General features: G+C 31.9%; 2 protein-coding genes across 6 annotated transcripts; both read left to right on the top strand.

The window, feature by feature from the left end:
* The first annotated feature begins 467 nt into the window (after positions 1-467).
* Positions 468-4494, top strand: LOC107951606 (YTH domain-containing protein ECT2). Of its 4 annotated transcripts, none has more exons than XM_016886706.2 (8): positions 468-699; positions 1442-1584; positions 1672-1745; positions 1875-2318; positions 2438-2983; positions 3116-3328; positions 3529-3883; positions 4058-4494. In XM_016886706.2, exons 2-8 carry the CDS (start codon positions 1500-1502, stop codon positions 4129-4131), a joined length of 1791 nt encoding a protein of 596 aa, XP_016742195.1. In that variant the 5' UTR covers positions 468-699; positions 1442-1499; the 3' UTR covers positions 4132-4494. The 4 variants fall into 4 exon arrangements, with proteins under 4 accessions (XP_016742195.1, XP_016742194.1, XP_016742192.1 ...); XM_016886705.2 differs by having other exon boundaries at positions 3962-4494; XM_016886703.2 differs by having other exon boundaries at positions 3529-4494.
* Positions 4495-7799: 3305 nt separating this feature from the next.
* LOC107951605 (probable inactive DNA (cytosine-5)-methyltransferase DRM3) lies at positions 7800-13014 on the top strand. 2 transcript variants are annotated; one of them, XM_016886700.2, is made up of 10 exons: positions 7800-8099; positions 8249-8415; positions 8687-8783; positions 8963-9009; positions 9353-9457; positions 10156-10261; positions 10485-10594; positions 10843-10945; positions 11222-11301; positions 11533-13014. In XM_016886700.2, exons 2-10 carry the CDS (start codon positions 8296-8298, stop codon positions 12865-12867), a joined length of 2103 nt encoding a protein of 700 aa, XP_016742189.1. In that variant the 5' UTR covers positions 7800-8099; positions 8249-8295; the 3' UTR covers positions 12868-13014. The 2 variants fall into 2 exon arrangements, with proteins under 2 accessions (XP_016742189.1, XP_016742191.1); XM_016886702.2 differs by having other exon boundaries at positions 7908-8099; positions 8246-8415.
* Positions 13015-18910: the final 5896 nt, after the last annotated feature.

The raw sequence follows: 18910 nt of genomic DNA, 5'->3' as shown, positions 1-18910 counted from the left end.
CTTCTCAATTAAGTAAAATTTTTTTATTAAATGGGCACGCGGAAAAGAAAATTCTGCTGTCCTTTTTAAAAAAATTTTGTGCCAATTAATTTTGATTTAAACTTCGGTTTCAAACTTTATATATAATTATAGTAGATTTGAATTTGGTACATTGACAAAATTACACCAACTAATACAGAAATGAATATCAATTAATATTTGATGATACCTATTGGGGCTATTTGCCTATAGGCTGCCAATTGGAATTTACTGTTTCCTCATTCTCAATATTTTAATACATCCATCAGTGACCAACCAATCCCATTCTCATAAAACAGTGTCGGCAAGCATTTTCTTGCCCTTTTTCAAAAAAACATAATTGGACTGTCATCTCAAAACCGTCACGGGTCGTAAGTTTAGAAGTTGAAACCAACTGACGACGTTTCAAGAGAGTGACAATCTCGATATTAACGAAACCACTTGTGACCCTTATCGTCAATCTATTTCTCTCTGGTTTTCTCTTTTATCCCACACCATCAAAACCGCCGTTTTCAAGTGTCCTATTACCTTCCCTTTTTTATTATATTATTATTTTATGGGGTTAGGGTTTCTAATCGAAGGAAATGTCGCAGAAAACCCATTTCTGTCTCTATAAATTGCACGAATTTTCTTTGGAGCGACTTTCCAGGTCTACCAAGGCTTGATTCTTTTATTTTTCCGGTAGAATTCTCTCTTCGTAAAGCCCCCTTTTTACTTTTTTTTTTTATCTTCGAACTTGATTTGCTTTGATTGAATCCCACCCCCCCCCCTTTTACTATAACTGGAGACCTGAAAACTTGAAATTATTCCTTAAAGATTGATTTGCAACTTGGTTTTCTGCTGTTATGGTTGGGCTTATTATATGAATGCGTGTGTTTGGAAGGGTATTTGATTCTTCGAGTGTTGGGATTTCTTCAACTAGTTTGAGAATTTCAATTGTTGTTTTGGGGTGTTTTAAGTAGTTGCTGACTTATGACGCGTTTCCCCTCCTTTTCTTATTCCCTCTTTAGTTCCAAATCTTAATAGCTAAATGGAATCTGCTTCAGTTTGGTGTATGCCATTGGTCACCTTTTCATTTGTTTTTCTCTATTGTTTTCTCATTCTTTTTTGTTCGTTTCATGGGGGATTTTGGGTTTGACCGACCAAGATAGAAGCCTCTTTCTTGACCATGTGGTTTGCTTATAGGATTCCCCTTTTTGATTATCTTATCATCTCTTTTGATTGACTCTTTTAATTAAGGTATTGTTGCTCTGATATGTGCTACTGACTATACTATGAGTTGTTTTCTCCCTTCCCATGTAAGCTTGGGAAGGGAAAAAAGGTTTTACTTGAGATTTGTTTCTCAATAATAGGCTTGTCCATTTTCACTTTTTCTTGTATGTATAACTGTATTACCAATGACTAATGGTTCATTGGATTTCAGATTCAAAATTCTCTGCTAAACCCACAACACAAGTCCACTTCTTGAACAAGTAGAAGCTATGTACCAGGAAGGAGCCCCTGAGATCGTTATTGATCAGGGAATGTACTACCCTACAGCTACCAACTATGGATATTATTGTACAGGTAATTTAAATGCTTCAATTGTATTTTACATGGTGTTACTATTACTTACAAAATCTCAAATGAAAACCGTTGATTGTCATTGGATAGGTTTTGAATCACCCGTTGAATGGGAGGACCACCAGAATATTTTTAGTGCAGATGGTCCAGATGTCCAATTTGCGGTGGGCAAACTAATCTTTCTAATTCTATAATTGATACACTTTCATAGTCGGATGTTGCATCCAAGATAAGTTGCTTCTATCTTATTTATCGTGTCTAAATTTGCTGAAGGCATGCTTTCTCTTCTTCAGGGTGCCCAAACTGAACCTTTGCCTTATGTATATTACACACCTAGCTATGGATATGCACAGTCTCCATACAACCCATACAATCCTTATATACCTGGTGCCGTGATGGGTGATGGCCCATTTGTAGGAGCACAACAATATTACCCCTTTCCTCCTTATCAGAACCCTGTATCACCAACTGCTTATGTTCCCGTTCTCATTCAACCAGATGGCATTCCAAGTAGTTCAACAGACTCTTTTTTAGATACTCATGCTTCAATTGGTACTAGACCTGATGGAAGGGGCGTGAGATATAACCTTGCTTCGGCATCTGCAGCCACTTCCAGAAAATCTGCTCCAAATCGGGCAGATTCCATGAGTAGGGTGACAGATGGACAAAGTAAGCATTATGCTATCCAGGAAAGCATTTCTGCTAGTTCTGGTTCAGCTTCAGCACGTGCTCATCAGGTACATTTGCATTGCTTCTAATTCACATTGAATTGGAGTTTCTTGAAATTTCATGGAAATGCTATGTCATTGCTCTGAATGGCATGTTCTACGGTTCTCATTGCTAATTATGTTTGCAGGTTAGAGTTGCTTCTGGATCCGTTCAGTCCATTGGCAACATTCCTGGTGGGAAACTCCCACCTTACCGTAATCAACTAAAAACAGATCTTCCTGTTGGTAATACCATTTCTGACTATGGTGCAAGTTCACCTGGACGTGGTGTGCTTGATAGACTGCGACCCAAGATCCATGTTAGCAGAGTTTTCAATGATGCACATGGATCCCCGGATTCATGGGCTGAACAGAATCGAGGCCCTAGAACCAACCGATCAAAAAATCAACTCATGGTTAAAGCCTACACAAGTAAAGCAGGAAATAGCGATGCTGAAGGAAACATTATTATCTATACTGACCAATATAACAAGGATGATTTTCCAATTGACTATGTTGATGCAAAGTTTTTTGTAATAAAATCGTATAGTGAGGATGATGTACACAAGAGCATTAAATATAATGTCTGGTCTTCAACACCCCATGGGAATAGGAAACTGGACAGTGCTTTTGAAGATGCACAGAAAATAGCTGCAGGAAAACCTAGTGGCTGCCCCATCTTCCTCTTCTTTTCTGTGAGTTCTATACCTGTTTGGGATATTAGGGGACTAGTTGATTTTATGCTATTCCTGATTTTTTGTCAACTAGAAGGTCTCTGTTATTTCTGGTATTCATTAACTACTCTAATATGGTACTTTGTCACACAGGTTAATGTCAGTGGACAATTTTGTGGCGTAGCAGAGATGATTGGTCCAGTTGACTTTCAGAAGGATATGGATTTTTGGCAGCAAGATAAGTGGAGCGGAAGCTTCCCTGTCAAGTGGCACATCATTAAAGATGTTCCCAACAGCCATTTTAGACACATCATATTAGGCAACAATGAAAACAAGCCAGTGACTAATAGCAGGGATACGCAAGAGGTATGTTCAGAGCTTTAGCTTTCTCTAATTGAAGGCAAACAATAATATTAAAATTGGTTTGCTATTCTCTTGAAACGTTGCTTCCTCTGTCCTGACATTGCTACCTGAGCTTGTGAATTTTGAATTGTTTTCTCCAGGTTTATGATCTTGATGAGATCTTTCTGTTATTTTGTTTCTTATAAATGTTTTGTCAATTGCAGATAATGTACAAGCAAGGTATGGAGATGCTGAAAGTATTCAAAAATCATGCGATGAAGACTTCTCTACTTGATGACTTTATGTACTATGAAAATCGTCAGAGAATCATGCAGGAAGAGAAAGCCATGCAGCTAATTAAAAGCATTGAGAACCCAGTCCTAGCACCTGCATTTGATCCTGTCAATAAGCTAAACCATGTTGAGCTACTCCTGAATGAACATGAGAGAAGTACCAAGCAAAGTGATCCTGAACGATTGAGAACAATTGTTCCTTCATCTACTCAGCCTGTTTCTACAGATTGTGATAGGACTAATGCTAGAAGGATGAATGAAAGTTCAGAGCAAATTGCAGTTGAAGGTAAAGATGATGCATCTACTTTAAAGATTAGTTCACTCAGCATAAATCTGAAGCAGGATGAGTCTAAAATCTCTACAGATGCTGCTACAAAAAGTGATGCTGTTGAGGTGGTAAACATAGGATCAGTGACGGTAAAAGTCAATAAATTTACTGACTCATCTGGTTTTTTAACAGTAGGCACTATTCCTCTTAATCCCAAGACCCCACAGCTTGATGAAGGGGGTGTGTCTTCTAAAAGGGGTACTTGATCGTGCCGAGGCTTATAATTAACTGGGGCTTATTTTTCGGCTGGAACATACTTCAACCAGGTGTAGTTATGGTGGCAATCTTGATTGTTGTAAACCTGAGTGTATCATCGTTTTCATTGTTGCAGGCTGGTTAATCTATAAATACTTGTTCAGGTCAGCTTTTGCTGTTTCTCAACCCTTTAATTACTTAAGCTGGGTTTCGAATCCATCTACACTAAAAAATATAGTGAGATCGTGTTTTAGATTTTTGTTTGGGTGGAAGTGCTCTTGCCTTCTGTCTCGGAATAAGTGGGAATACAGTGTAATCTTTTACATTTTGCATTTCGATTATTGATACAAAGAATTCCCTTTCCTTTTACAAAAGATAAGATAGTTGTACCTGTGTTTCCCTAGTGTACTCTTTCTTCTTTAGTACGTGTACTATTTACTTTACTTTTTATCATTTTTTATCTAGATCAAGTGGTTCCATGCCGAAGGGTATGAGTTCATTTTTCACCAAACGCAAGATATGAATTTGTGCGATTGGTGAAGGCATTCACCATGAATTTGATGAGACTCTGGACGGAAGTGAGATAAATTTCAGTCACAAGATCAAGCATAGACATCTTGAGTCCAATATCAGATCTATTGAGGGAATCTGTTGATCCTTGCAAAATGACAGTAAACTTTTCTCTTAAGAGATCAAAATTCCTTCAATACTAAGGTTGAGTCTTTGTTGGAAGTGCATTTGTTATTATTCTCCACATATGCACTTATTTTATCTTTGTTGGGGAGCTCATATCACACACCTCTTTCCAGACATTTATGTCAACTTTTCTTCTGCCTGAAGGTAGGGTGATTGGCTGCGATCGCATTTAGATTAATTATTGTAGTAACGACTAAGAACTTTGCTGACGTGGCATTCACATAGCAGATCACATATATGTCATGTTAGAAATTAATTAATTTTTTAAAATAAAAATATTAAAAAAATTATACTTTTTAATAAATTCAATAATTTTAAAATTTTAAAATATTTTTATATATTTTCTGTATTTTTAGTTTTTAATTAATTGCTTACATAAAATCCACGTGATCCATGTGTTTGTCAAGCTAGCAAAGTGAAAATTTTTTCATCCATTTTGAGGTGATTTGACAAAAAACACAAGTTTAAGAGCTAAAAAAGGCAAAAAAATATTAAAATAATTTTTTTGTGAAGTTAAAAGGCCAAATAAATCATTATGCCTTTTTAATTGTAATTGATATTTTAAAAAATATAAATTATAACTTTTCATAACACTTCTTATAAATAATATAATTTTTTTCATAACTTTAAAAAGTTATTTCAAATAAGTATAAGTTGTGATAAAAAAATTTATAATAATTTTTTTAAATAAGTATATTATTTTTATAATATATAACATAGATAAATAAATAAGTTATGTTCAGACTTCTTTCTATAATTTTTTATAAATAAATATTTTATAACACTTTTATAACATTATAAATTTTTTTACCATAACTTTACAAAAAATTTAAGTTTTAAATAATATAATTTTTTTTGATAACTTAATAAAATAATTTAAGAAAATTTTTTGTCATAACCATCTCAAACACTCATACATGTTCATGTTTATAATATTTTTTTATAACTTGTATAAAAATAATTTTTTAAAATTAGATTCGGGTGTAATTACTCCAATTCTCACCTCTCAAGAATTGGAAAGTATAATTGAGATTATACTCAAATCCATTTATTAGGTGACTTTCTAAGCACTACCTAAAAAGTTTAGGAAAATATCGTGAATAAATAGACACTAGAGTTGTCCACGTGTCAGATCGGGTTAGGCCCTAACAAAGTTTTAGGCCCAATTGATAGGATTGGGCTCGACCTGACTCAAAAAATTGGTTTAAATTTTTGTCCAAGCCCAGCTCGGATAAAAAAGTTAAAACTCGAGCTCGGGCTAATCCGGACCATCCGTATTAAATTTTTTTATTTTTCTATATAAAAATTTAAAAATATATAATACATGAAATAAACTAAAAAAAATTAAAATAATCGTTTTCCAACAAATTTAAAATAAATTAAAAAAAGTCTTTATACTTAAATAATACTAAGATAAGTGCAACTTCACAAACAAATATCTTTAAAATAATAGCAAAACTAATAATAAAACGAGTGATATATAATATCCAAAAATTAACAATAAAATAGTAGCAACATAATAGTGAAATGATAGTAAAATAATGACAAAAAGTGGAAAAACATAAGCAAAACATGAAAAAAAAAAACCAAACAAAATAGCAGGGTTTTTCTATTGCAAATTCGGGACGAGCTACATTTGGGCCAAAAATTCTTACTTGTGGCTTAACTCATTTTCTAAACAAGCCTTTTTTTACCCAAGCCTATTTTTTAGAATTATATTTTCCCTAAATCCTCTTATTTTTCGAGTCAGACTAGGTGAGCTGAACCATGAACAACTCTAATTGAAACTTATTTATAAAAGTGAACAATGAGAGTGTTTTTTATTTAATGTGGAGTTAAGATTAACTTTTTAAATTTCATAATTATATGTATTTCTTATTTTATTAATTTATTAAAAAATTTTAAAAATTATATTGAAGATAAATGACACAATAAAATTTTTTATCAAAATTTTTTAGAATAATAAAAGATTAGATAAGATAAATGATGAAAACTATATTTTTGTATCGATAATTTTTTTAACTAATCATAAAATTTTAAAAAATATTAAATAATTTAAAATATAAATAATTCACGTGGCATAGGCTTTTCAACTAAACTTTGTAATATTTATATGTTATATGATTATAAGAAAGTGTAATTATTAGAATATGTGATATATTTACTTTAGACCCAACAAACAAACCTAAATAAATTTAAGGTGGTTAAAATGTGATAGAAGTTATTATACTTTTTAAAAATTAAAAATTTTGTTGTTTTACTTTTATTTAATGGGATTTAGTCTCTTTGCTTTTTCAAATTTCAAAAATTTAATTTAATTTTTAACATTTTAAATTATTTTTGTTAAATTTAAGTTAATTATAAAGTTATTATTTTTAATTATATGGTTATCAAGTGAGTGTTTTTTTATTTAAAAAATACCACAACAATAAATTTAACACAAAGAACTCAGTAGTGTTAACAATTAGAGTTTAATTTTAAAATTTGAAAAATACAAAGACTAATTTTCTAGTTTTTGAAAAGTACAGGGATTTCTGACAAATTTTAACCATTTAAGATTTGAAGTTGAAATAAAAAAATTAAATTACTATTTAACCCTTACAATTCGGGAGCATTAGCAAAAAATTGTCCTTTTTTCAAGTTAATTGGCAAATTAGGCCCTTATTTTTATTATATAAATAATTTTTTTTATAAAATAAATATATTTAACACAATGATAAACATAAAAATTATATATTTTATTATATAATTATATAATTATTAATTTATTTATACAAATAAAAAAATATTAATTAAAAAGTATTTTTAACACAATAATATATAATTTTATATATAATTACATATTTATTATTTTATTTATATAAATAAAATGATTTATTAATTAAAAATGAATTAAAAATAAAAAATTAATATATTTATTAATTAAAAATAATAAATAAATGAAATAACATAAATAAAAAAGAAAAATATAATTAGAAGACGAATCAAACCCGAAATAAAAAACGTTTTTTCCAATACTCGTTTTCAGTTTCTCTTTTAAAAAATGACTTTAAAAAACCCCTAATTTCCTAATTAATATTAATTCTCTCGTATTTACCCTCTTTTCTTTTAAAATTGTATTTTTATGTTCCTTCTCCTCCTCCTCCGCAGGCCGCTTTTCTTTTCCCGGCCATCGGTTCAGCTATAGTGGAACTGAACTTCATCTCATCACTCATATTTTTCTTTTACCCTCTTTCCTCTTTTTTTCAGCTAAGTTCGTCTCTTTGAAACCATTTGCTACGAGGTTTTGCTTCTTCTTTTTTTCAATTTTTTAAAAAGAGGAAAATTCGACACACTAGTAGTTCTTGTATTGCATAAACATGATTGATTTGCTCCTCTTTTTCCCCTAATTATTTTGAAGGCTGATCTACAACTGCATGTACTTCTTAGCAGCATTTGATCGATACCCATAGTTCTATCCTGTTAAAGGAGTCATCGCCATGTCGAGATATATGAATGGGAAAAGTTCCTCTCAGGAAGGGAAAACCCCGATAGTGCCGAAGCCTGAAATGTTGGATTTTGATTTCCCTGAGGATGCACTCTACTCCCAGCATGTTGGGGTATGATACCACTTTTACTCTCCTTTTTAATAGTAATTTCCTTGTAATCTCTGTTACTTAGGGTAGCATAAAGATTTCTCCCCTCTTCATTTTATGGTACCTCTTCCTACAGTTTACTTTCAATATCTTAAATTCTGAGTTTACTGTAATGTATGTTTATGTTGGTAGGTAGGTAAATGGGCTTTAAATTTAGCAGAGTTCTTTACATTCACTTAGATTCCCTTTATGTCTGAAACTTCTATTTCGCCTCTCTTCTGTTATTTGATTTCAGGACAATGTTGCAAGTTCATCAGGAAGCAATGTCAGATCATTTTTCATTGGGATGGGATTTTTACCAGCTCTCGTTGATAAAGTCATTCAAGAAAAGGGTATGTAATGCATAAACAATTATCCTATTTGAGCCTTGGTGAGAATGGTTGGGAGACATTGAATGTGTGATATTTATATCATAAAGTATCATTAGAGACAAAGGAAAAGCCACTAATTTCTTTCTAGTTTATTAGAAATGATAGTGTTTATTTCTTATTAGCATCTTCTCTTTAACCAGGTGAAGACGATGCTGACCTGTTACTGGAGACTCTTACTGAATATTCTGTAAGTAAAAGACACTATAGTGTAAACTGTCAGATTTTCATTTGGCATTGGAGAAGAACTTATCGAAGAAACACTCTACTTTGTTTCAGTTCTATGTGTGAATTTCTTTTTGGTATAACTAAACCTTTTAGGGGTCTTTGTGAATATCTTTCTTCATCATCATCGTCTCTCTCTCACAGTTCCTTTGTTGTTTGTGAATGCTGAGAACTGAGATGCATACGGCATCATGAGCTCAACCATGTTGCTAGTGGCTAATTTGCAGTTTCAAGTGAAATGAACTTCTTTTGTTCTTTAAGATGCAAACTCGTAACAGCTATATGTGGCCTTCCATGGAATGAAATAGGATACTCAAAAGGCATCTCAGTCATCAGGTTATCTCAATAGCTTGTTTGTTGACAAGGATGCAAGCGATTATCCACAAATTGCCAATTATATACAACCAAAAGAGGTAACTTGCCGCTAATAGATCTTCTTGTTTTTTCTGTTGGACTAAATAGGTCCATATTCCTTGTCTTGGGCATGTTACTCGTTGTTGCTTATAGTTCCTTGTTCAATACTTATCTAGTTAGTCTTATTCCATAGATTGGAATTGATCATGTTACATCCGCTCCCCTTTTCTTATATAGTGTTAAAGATGAAAAGAAAGAAAGAGGTTGACCTGAGCATTGTGATATGAATGATACTAATTACTCTATTTCATGAGATTATTTGAGTAGATATCTATGGAACTTTGAAGTTTCTGGCTTTTTAGACAATAGTAAATCAATCCAATTGAGACTATTCAGTATAAAATGTTCCAAAAAATTATTATTTTGGGATATTTGTGAAATTCATAGGTGAGGCTACAATTGGCTTTGAGAGCAAGACCAGATTATGAATTTGCTATGATCCCTTTGGTTGGGACTAATTCTTTCCCTTTCTGTCTTTTGTGCCCTTGTGGAGCCAGATTCTTTCCCTCTTCCCTCTTACATATATTAGTGGGTTTGGATATTTTAATAATTGCTCAATGCACAAGTTTTCTCGGTGCTATTTGTGTCAATCTTTAACAGAATTTGTACTTTATGCTTTTCAGTTAAATTTAAACAATATATCTTATCTGCCATCTTTTCTCTTCTTTTTTGCCTTCCTTTTTAAATTTTATTTCAGGAGCCAGATGTAGATGTATTTGATGAAGATCTTATTGACAAAAGAGCATCTTTACTAATGATGAATTTTTCTGTAGATGAAGTTGAATTTGCATTGGAAAAGCTTGGTTTGTAGCAATTTTCTATAAGCATATTACTTTTTACTCTCAAATGCTCTTTTTTCTACTTACGTTTTTGCACTTTGGGTTCAATCACTGCTGTCATTCAACACATTATTTTCTTTTCCTCGTATCTCTTTTTGGAACTTCAATAAAGGAGAAGAGTGAATAAGTCACTTTATTTGAGGTTTAGTTATATAGGTTGTCCTTTTTTCACCATTTCCATTTTCAGGTGAAGATGCTCCAATAAATGAATTAGTGGACTTCATTACCGCTGCTCAAATAGCAGAAAAACTTGAGGAATCAGTAGATTCACTTAGCTGTGAGGAAGAAAACGATCAGGTTTTTAATTATCATTTTAGTTATACTAATTTGTCTGGGGTGTTTTCTTGTTACAATTTTTGTTATCTAGTTTTTCATTTCACCGGTTCAAACCGTGAATGAGATTGGTGATGGTCTTATATATTTTGTATATACCATTCCTGGTAGCATGAATATATTTATTATATTGTTTTGAGTAAACTAAATTGCGGTTTTATTGTTTCACTGCATTTCACGAATAGCAAATAACTTGACCATATGATCACCAGAATGCTACTAATGAAACACTGTTTGGGACTATGGAGAAGACACTTTCCTTGCTTGAGATGGGTTTCTCAGAGAACGAGGTTTCAATAGCAATTGAGAAGTTCGGTTAGTTGTTATTCTGACAACTTTTGAGTGATAATGAGTGCCATTTGGCATCTAGATTTCATAAATGTATAAAGCACACTCTATATTCTTAATCCTCAGCTGGTTATGTTGTTTAGATCTGTAGAGTATCATTTCCTGTATCTAGTTTGAGATAAAAAATGCATTTAGAGTTTTAACAGTAATTGCAAGACAAGCTTTTCTGAGATGCTCTTCAGAGTTTTAACAGTAATGGAGTCTAGGACAATCTGTGTTTATTTAAATTGTTTGAAATTGCAGGTTCCGATGTTCCAATCACAGAGCTTGCAGATGCAATGTTCACTGGTCATCTTTCTCGTAGCTATATTGAAAGTAAAAAGGTTTGTGCACTGTAGTGTTTGATGTTGAATTTATTAGTTGATATGCTCCATTTTCGGTGCATAATACGAATTGTTCTGCATTCATTGAAATTCTCAAAAGAAAGGAAAGTACTATGCAGAAGTTGTTTACATTTTGCTCTTTATTTATTCGTAATAACTTATTACTTATTTTTCTTCTGCCATGTTATGGGCAGTTTTCATAGTCAAGTTACTTTTACATTGTCATTGCAGTTAAAATCAGCAGCTTCAGGCAGTGGGTTGATACATAATGTGAATGAGAGAGAAGATATTGAAACAGAGGATTGCAGTACAACTCCTGTTCCTCAGTCAGGAAATATCAACCTCGGGGAATCTTCTTCCAAAGGGAAACGACCAAAAGAAGAGAGTCTTGATGGCATCCCTATTTCTAATCCTCAGATGAAGCAATCTCTTAATGAGAAAAAACGCGAAGGGAAAAGGCCAAAGCAAGACCATGTAGGTAATGCAAGTTCTTTCATTGATCCACCATGGCTTGAAGAGAAAATAGACCCTAATGTTATTCCTAGTTTTGAAGTACCCAGACCTGTCAAATCCAATTCATGCAAGAGTGTGAACAAGGTGGTAGCAAAACCACCATATTTTTTGTATGGAAATGTTGTCAACTTGCCTTACGACGGTTGGGTCAAGATTTCACAGTTCTTATACGGGATCGAGCCTGAATTTGTGAACACTCAGTCTTTCTCGGCTTTTAATAGAAATGAAGGCTATGTGCACAATCTTCCCGCTGAAAATAGGTTTCACATCCTTCCGAAGTCACCATTGACCATACAGGATGCAATACCAAATACAAAGAAGTGGTGGCCATCTTGGGATCCAAGGAAACAATTGAATTGCATGGGGTCTGAAGTTCTAGGAGCATCAAAGCTGTGTGCTAGGCTTGGGAACATGTTAGCTGATTCTCGAGGATTACTCTCATCAGATCAACAAAAATATATTCTTCGTCAATGCCAAATATCAAATCTCATATGGGTTGGTCTATACAAGCTTTGCCTTGCGCAGCCTGAACATTGGGAGCGCATACTAGGCTACCCATCGGACCACACTCAACCTTTGGAGAATGACTTGACTCACAGGCTACACTTACTCCAGCAATCTTTCCAAACCGACACTTTGGGTTATCATCTCTCAGTATTGAAGCCAATTTATCCTGGAGGGTTAACAATGTTATCTGTTTTCAGTGGCATTGGTGGGGCTGCAATTGCTCTACATCGGCTTGGCATTCACTTAAAAGGTGTTGTGGCTGTAGAGACTTCGGAAGCTAAGCAAAAGATCCTTCGGAATTGGTGGCAAAACACGGGACAAACTGGTGAGTTGGTGATCATAGAAGACATCCAGAAGCTAACAAGTAGAAGACTGGAGAGCTTGATAGATAAGTTAGGTAGTATTGACTTCGTAATTTGTCAAAACTCAAACATGAAGAGTACAGAAGAGGATACACTGCCAGATTTTGACTTCTCTTTGTTTAATGAATTTGTTCGTGTGCTGCAACGTGTAAGAAGTATGATGCAGAGGAGGAGGAGCAGCTAACTCTTCATGTCAGATCCCCTGTACTTGCTTTTTTGTTCAATGGTTCCGTATACTTGTTATCATCTTAATATGTTAGTAACCGTAAGGGAACATAATATCTGTCAAAGTTTAGAATTATTACGAATGCATGCAAATTGCAAAAGCGCAGTACAGTTGCAGTAAAATACATTCAAAGAACCGACTAGGTCGACTGTTCAAATAAACCGTAACCAAACATGCGAAGAAGCGGGAGCATGCAGCAGGCTGGCCTGGCTAAGAGAGTTGACATCGTTAATGGTAGAAAAATTGAATTGGACCGAAGGTGGAATTGGTTGCATTTCTTGTTTCTATAAATTATTAATCATTAAGATTGTTTTTAAAATTTCAGAAAAATTAGTAAAAGAAAAATTACAAAATGACGTATAAACGGACTAAACATTTACTTTATTGATTAAATTTTTTTTTAAAATGATTTTAATAGCTTCTAAATATTTTTTTTTGGATTTTCATTTTTATTGGTCTTTATAGAATTGACCAACTCACACGATACAAACAGACCGGTAGAAGATGTTTTGGATACTAGAAGCTATTAAAATCGTTTTGAATAGAACTAGAATTGATCAATTTTAAGTTTTCTTTCAATTTTGTCAAGTTTAATCGGTTTGATGGTAACAACTTTCAACGATAACCGAAAAAGATTCACTTTTTACTATCAATTTGAAGGTTGTTTATGTTTTGGAAACTCTTGGATCAAAAGAGAATGAAAATGAATGCTTCCACAACTTGAGAAAGGCAAAAATGAGATAATGTTGATTACATGTGCATAAGTCACATATTAAATGTTTTATTCGATGGTTTGTTCGGCACCTACCAGAACGAAATCACCGGTAAGAAACTATGGGACAAATGGGAGATAAAGTACATGACCATAGATGCTACAAGTAAGAAATTTTTTTTTAGTCATATCAATAATTATCACATCATTGATGGTTGTTCTATTATGGAATACTTCGTGATACTGAAAAATTGTTGAATCAATTTAAGCAAATATAATATGAATATAGATGAAATGCTTGTTGTATCCTCCATTATAGACAAACTTCCTCCATCTTAGAAAGACTCTAAAAGAAGTCTAAAACATAAGAAGGAGAAAGTATTTCTTGAAGCTTTGGCAAGTCATGTTCACATTGAAGAAGAATGTAGAAAGCAATATCAAAACTTAGATTTTGAAAATGTTAAAGTGCATGTTACAGAGAAAAGATAAACTACTAAACCATCCAAGAGAAAGTTCAAGTAGAGTATTAGAGCACCTTAGTTTAAGAAGAAACAAAAAGCCTCATGCTACCATTGAGGTAAGCCAGGATATTTCAAGAATAAATGTTTATTTTTAAAGAAGAATAATTCTTCTAAAGCTAAAAATAATGAAAAGTTTTTTGTCATGATTTCTGAATTAATACAACACAAGTTGATAATGCATGTGGATTGATACTGGAGCAACTAAACATATGTATTGAAAAGGCATGTTCACAAAGTCACTCAATGTAAATATGTCAATGACTTGTATATGAAAAATTCTTCCACCGCAGCAATAAAAAATAAGAGAATTTGTCGTACTAAAATTCTCTTCTGGAAAGATTTTAACTTTTAATGATATATATTATGTACAAAAAATTAGGAAGAATTTTGTGTCTAGAAGTCTATTTAATAAGTTTGGTTTCAAACTTATATTAATGGTATGTTCAAAATCAATATTATGTTGACTATAATTATTAGAAACCCTTTCCCCAAGGTTAAAAAGAAAACAAGAATTATTGATTTGATACATAGTGATTTACGTGACATGCATAGTACTCCTACTGAGAAGAAATATTTTTTACTTTTATTAATGATTATTCTAAATAAATTTAAAGTTTATAAATTTGAAGTTGAGTTTCAGTGTAAATCATCCATTAAGTGCTTAAAATTAGATAGAGGTGGAGAATATTATAATCCAATTTATTTTTATTCCATTAAATCATCCATCAAGTTTCAGCCCCTTACACACCACAACAAAAATGTGTAGCTAAAAGGAAAAGTAGTCTTAACTGAAATTATAAAATTAGTACTACCATATTTAGGTTAGACCTGCCTAAGGGTTAGGAAGCCCGCTTAGCTCGAATTGGGTTGAGCTTGAGCAATGATTTTTGTATGTCAAACCGGCCCGAATTTAATTTAAATAATAAATAAAATAATTTTAATTAAACTTAATTATAAAAATGTATAAAATAACAAAAAAAATATATTTTTAATATTTTATTAATTTTAAATAGTAAAATGAGCTTTTTTTTTTTTTGACAGCTTAATTATGAAAAAATGATCTTTAAGCTTGAAAAATATTTTAAAATCGAGCCTCGATTAAAAACCTTACTCCACCTCTGGGCATTTTCTAATTTAAGTGTTGGACAAAATTTTTTAGAGAGAAGCTTTAGCAGTAGCAGAGCCACTCAAGGAATTGTGAAAATAATCTATATATATATAATCTATACAATTCATCCTACAAAAATTTTAAAATTACCCACGAAATTTTTGAAAATATTTAGTTTATAAAATGAATTATTTTATACAAAAATAAATGTATCACTCTCCGCTCATTAAAACTCCAAAAAAAAAAATTTAACCCTTTTATTTTCTTTCAATAGTTTTCAATTTTTTCTTAAATTTTTATTATTCCCTCACTCTCTCTAGAATCTTTATTGGATAGATAATCAATATCTCTAACACTTCTAAACGTAGTCTTTCTAATTTGGTAACTATTTTTTTATTTTCTTTTTAAACTATTAATCTCCAAAAAAAATTAAGATTATTGTTTTTCTTGTGATAAATTAAGATATTTATGCAAGATTATTTTTTATTTATTGAATAATTTTGAGATATATATTTTATATAAAATCTTGATTGAGTAATAATTTTTAGAGATTGGTTAATACAAGTATTTCAAAAAATTATGAATTGATTGTATTTATGTAATCTTGATTTTCTTGAATATTGATTAGAAATTTGGTATTCTTATTCATAAATTGTTGTTGTTAGTGTGATTGTTTTGAATTTTGTGTTTCAAAATTGACATATTACATTCTCATGACACCAAAACACCACTTCATTGATTTTTATTTTTGTGAAAGAAGATTATTAGTTGTACGTTAACTTTATGAAAACTTTTATGTTTGAGGTTTAGATTTATTTGTTTAAAATGTTTAATAGGAATGAAACATATTTTTTTAAAATAAAAAGTCTACTAGTAAAGTAGAGGAAGATCAGCAAGAAAAAGAAATAGTGAATAGACAAAGTGAGATACAAACCAATTCAAAAAAAAAATTAAAATAACCAAGTTGAGTTTAGCCATATACATTGTCTTATCAAGGGTTAATATTATTTATTAGTTTATATGACTTTTATAAATATTTTAATTTTAAAAAAGTTGATCCCACAATCAAAATTTCTTTGGTTTCATTCCTGGTTCTAACAACTTGTCACATATTGAATAAAGTTTCTAATAAGTAAACTAAAGTAACTCCCTATGAATAGTGGAAGAAAATGAAATCAAACCTTAATTATTTGAAGGTTTGGTGTTGTAGAGATATTACTAAAGTTTCAACACCTAAACATAAAAAGTTAGGTGAAAAAAGAATTGGATACATATTTATAGGATATGCACATAATTACAAGATATATAGATTCATGCTAATTGAACCAAATGATTCAATTTCAATTAATATTGTTATTAAATTAAGAGATGCTAATTTTGATGAAAATAGATTTAGTTCTATTTCAAGATAACTACAATAATAACAATTAACTCATTTTTCAAATGAGAATGGGATTCATTTGAAACAAGTTGATAATAATAATGAATCTTGTCAAGAATTAAGAAGAAGTACAAAGATTAAAAAGGCACGAACTCTTGGACTAGATTACTTTATGTTCCTTGTAGAAGGAAAATGTAATACCCCAAACCCGGCTTAAACGTTATGGCTGAATCTGGAAAAGTTATGCCCACTCATTTGAAAATCCAGAAAAGCCCAAAAATCTAATTTGAAAACGTAAGGTATAATAGTGTGATCTTTGATAATTCGTTTCCCAGCTTTAAAGAAAATCCTCGCAAAACCGTTTATTTCATTATTTAAAAAAAAACATTTCAGTGAACGTTTTGATTTGCAACGAAATTTTTTAAGTTATAAAGTTTTGAAAACCATGGTTTGACTTGTAAACATTTAGTTTTGCATATAGGTATATTAAAATGCCAAAACCATAAAAACAGTCCACAAAATGACAATAGAGTCCAAAATTTTCAAACAGTCTAAATTAATCAAAAAGTCCTTAATTTAACTGTTTGAAACTAGAAACCAATTTTGAGATCCCACACGTCGTCCAATCCTAGGTTTATTGATTACTTGGGAAGAAAACAAATTAAAGGGGGAGCTATGAGCTTAATGTATAACTCAACCTAACAAACATATCAATTACAAATATAGAATCAAATTCAGTTACAGGTGTAATTTCAAAAACAAATACAAATTCAGATACATATATGCAAATTCAGAGATAGATATAGATCTTATATCCATCCACTACACACCATCTCTGTCCATCCTTACATAACAATTAGGGTAATAAATACCCATTTAACCCTACACACCTATAAGTGAGCGTATGCCACTTTTCAGAATAATGCAAACAAACTGCCTGAACAGATACATAGACAAGCCATCATAACAGATATATGTGATTTTAAACCACCAAATAAGACATATTATTAAACTGTCAACACTTCTCTTCTTTAATTATTATTCCCACCCCAATGCTCATGCAGGCACTAACAGATATCATATGTACATATGTCATGCATGCTTTTCACATAAGACATGTATCAAAATTATCAGAATACATATCATATATATATTTTACATACCATATCCATATTACATATAGTAATATACTATCAGATATCATGATTTCAAGTCCTATTTATATAGTATGGACCTTACGGAGTGGCTAAATACGAATCACACAACAATACAGGCCTAAGCAAAATTTTCAAAAAATAAGCCCACACACCTGTGTGGCCCACACGATCTAACTGGCCTAGCCCGTGTGATCCACACGGTCTAACACACAACCAAATTGACCCAGACCATGATGCCGATACGATCGTGTGGTGTCGACAATCCACTTTTCGATATCACACCATTCGTTATTTTTCAGGTTTTTCGTTACACGCCTGGATGTTTTCTTATGCGAATCCCACAACGAGAATTTCGGAACCTAAAATTAGCATTTAAACGACCAATTTTAGTAACAAAATACTAATTCCAAGTAACTAATTCGGCCACAACTGCTAACACTAAGCCTTAACAAAACAAAAATTAACCTCTCGGCATTCGATCACTTACCCAAACAGAAATAGCAATCCTCCAAAAGTCCTAATTTTTCGGAAGTAAGTCGTGTAATTCACCAACCTCACCTAACTGATTCCCATACAAAAGAGAGTGTTACAAATGCAATCAAAACCAACCAAAGATTTCTTAAACAACTTACTCAAGAATAGCCCTCAAATGAGCAAAATTAAATGAAACGAAACACCAAACTTACATAACACTTACTGAAATTTTGAAACTCCAAAATGCACCAATGAATTAAATCATGCAATAGAAATGGCAAATGGAAAGGAAGAAAAGAAAGGGAAATTGGCGAAAGAAAGACGAATAAGAAAAATGGGAGAAGCTTGAAATGAAAAAAAAAATGAAGAAGTAGAAAAGTGACAATAGTTTTTGGGAATGAGGGGAGAAACATGAAACGGAGTGAGAGAGATTTTGGGAAAAATTTTTGTAATTTTCAAAAAAAAAAAAAACAACCCACTTCCCCATAAATCTAGTACTCTATCCTTTTCATATTTCCATAGAATTAAAAATCCACCTAAACTCTACCACATGGGCGGCACAAGCAGGAATGTAGCAAAAATATTCTTGTTTGCATGCATAGGGATTCAAACACAAGACTAAAGGGTAAGCTAAAGCCTTACCATTGA

This window comes from Gossypium hirsutum, chromosome A02 (assembly GCF_007990345.1).
Source record: "Gossypium hirsutum isolate 1008001.06 chromosome A02, Gossypium_hirsutum_v2.1, whole genome shotgun sequence".
Classification (NCBI taxonomy): domain Eukaryota; kingdom Viridiplantae; phylum Streptophyta; class Magnoliopsida; order Malvales; family Malvaceae; genus Gossypium; species Gossypium hirsutum.
The sequence above is the reverse complement of the archived record's forward strand: the minus strand, read 5'-3'. Positions and strand labels throughout refer to the sequence as shown.

What these genes read in the sequence shown, in the direction of transcription:
- LOC107951605 (XM_016886700.2), top strand. Translation starts at nt 8,296, where the DNA reads ATGTCGAGATATATGAATGGGAAAAGTTCCTCTCAGGAAGGGAAAACC. An exon ending in AGACTCTTACTGAATATTCT is followed by an intron (nt 9,010 to 9,352) that starts GTAAGTAAAAGA and finishes GGAATGAAATAG; the next exon opens with GATACTCAAAAGGCATCTCA. An exon ending in ATTTGCATTGGAAAAGCTTG is followed by an intron (nt 10,262 to 10,484) that starts GTTTGTAGCAAT and finishes TTCCATTTTCAG; the next exon opens with GTGAAGATGCTCCAATAAAT.
- LOC107951606 (XM_016886703.2), top strand. Translation starts at nt 1,500, where the DNA reads ATGTACCAGGAAGGAGCCCCTGAGATCGTTATTGATCAGGGAATGTAC. An exon ending in CCATCTTCCTCTTCTTTTCT is followed by an intron (nt 2,984 to 3,115) that starts GTGAGTTCTATA and finishes TTTGTCACACAG; the next exon opens with GTTAATGTCAGTGGACAATT. An exon ending in ATAGCAGGGATACGCAAGAG is followed by an intron (nt 3,329 to 3,528) that starts GTATGTTCAGAG and finishes TGTCAATTGCAG; the next exon opens with ATAATGTACAAGCAAGGTAT.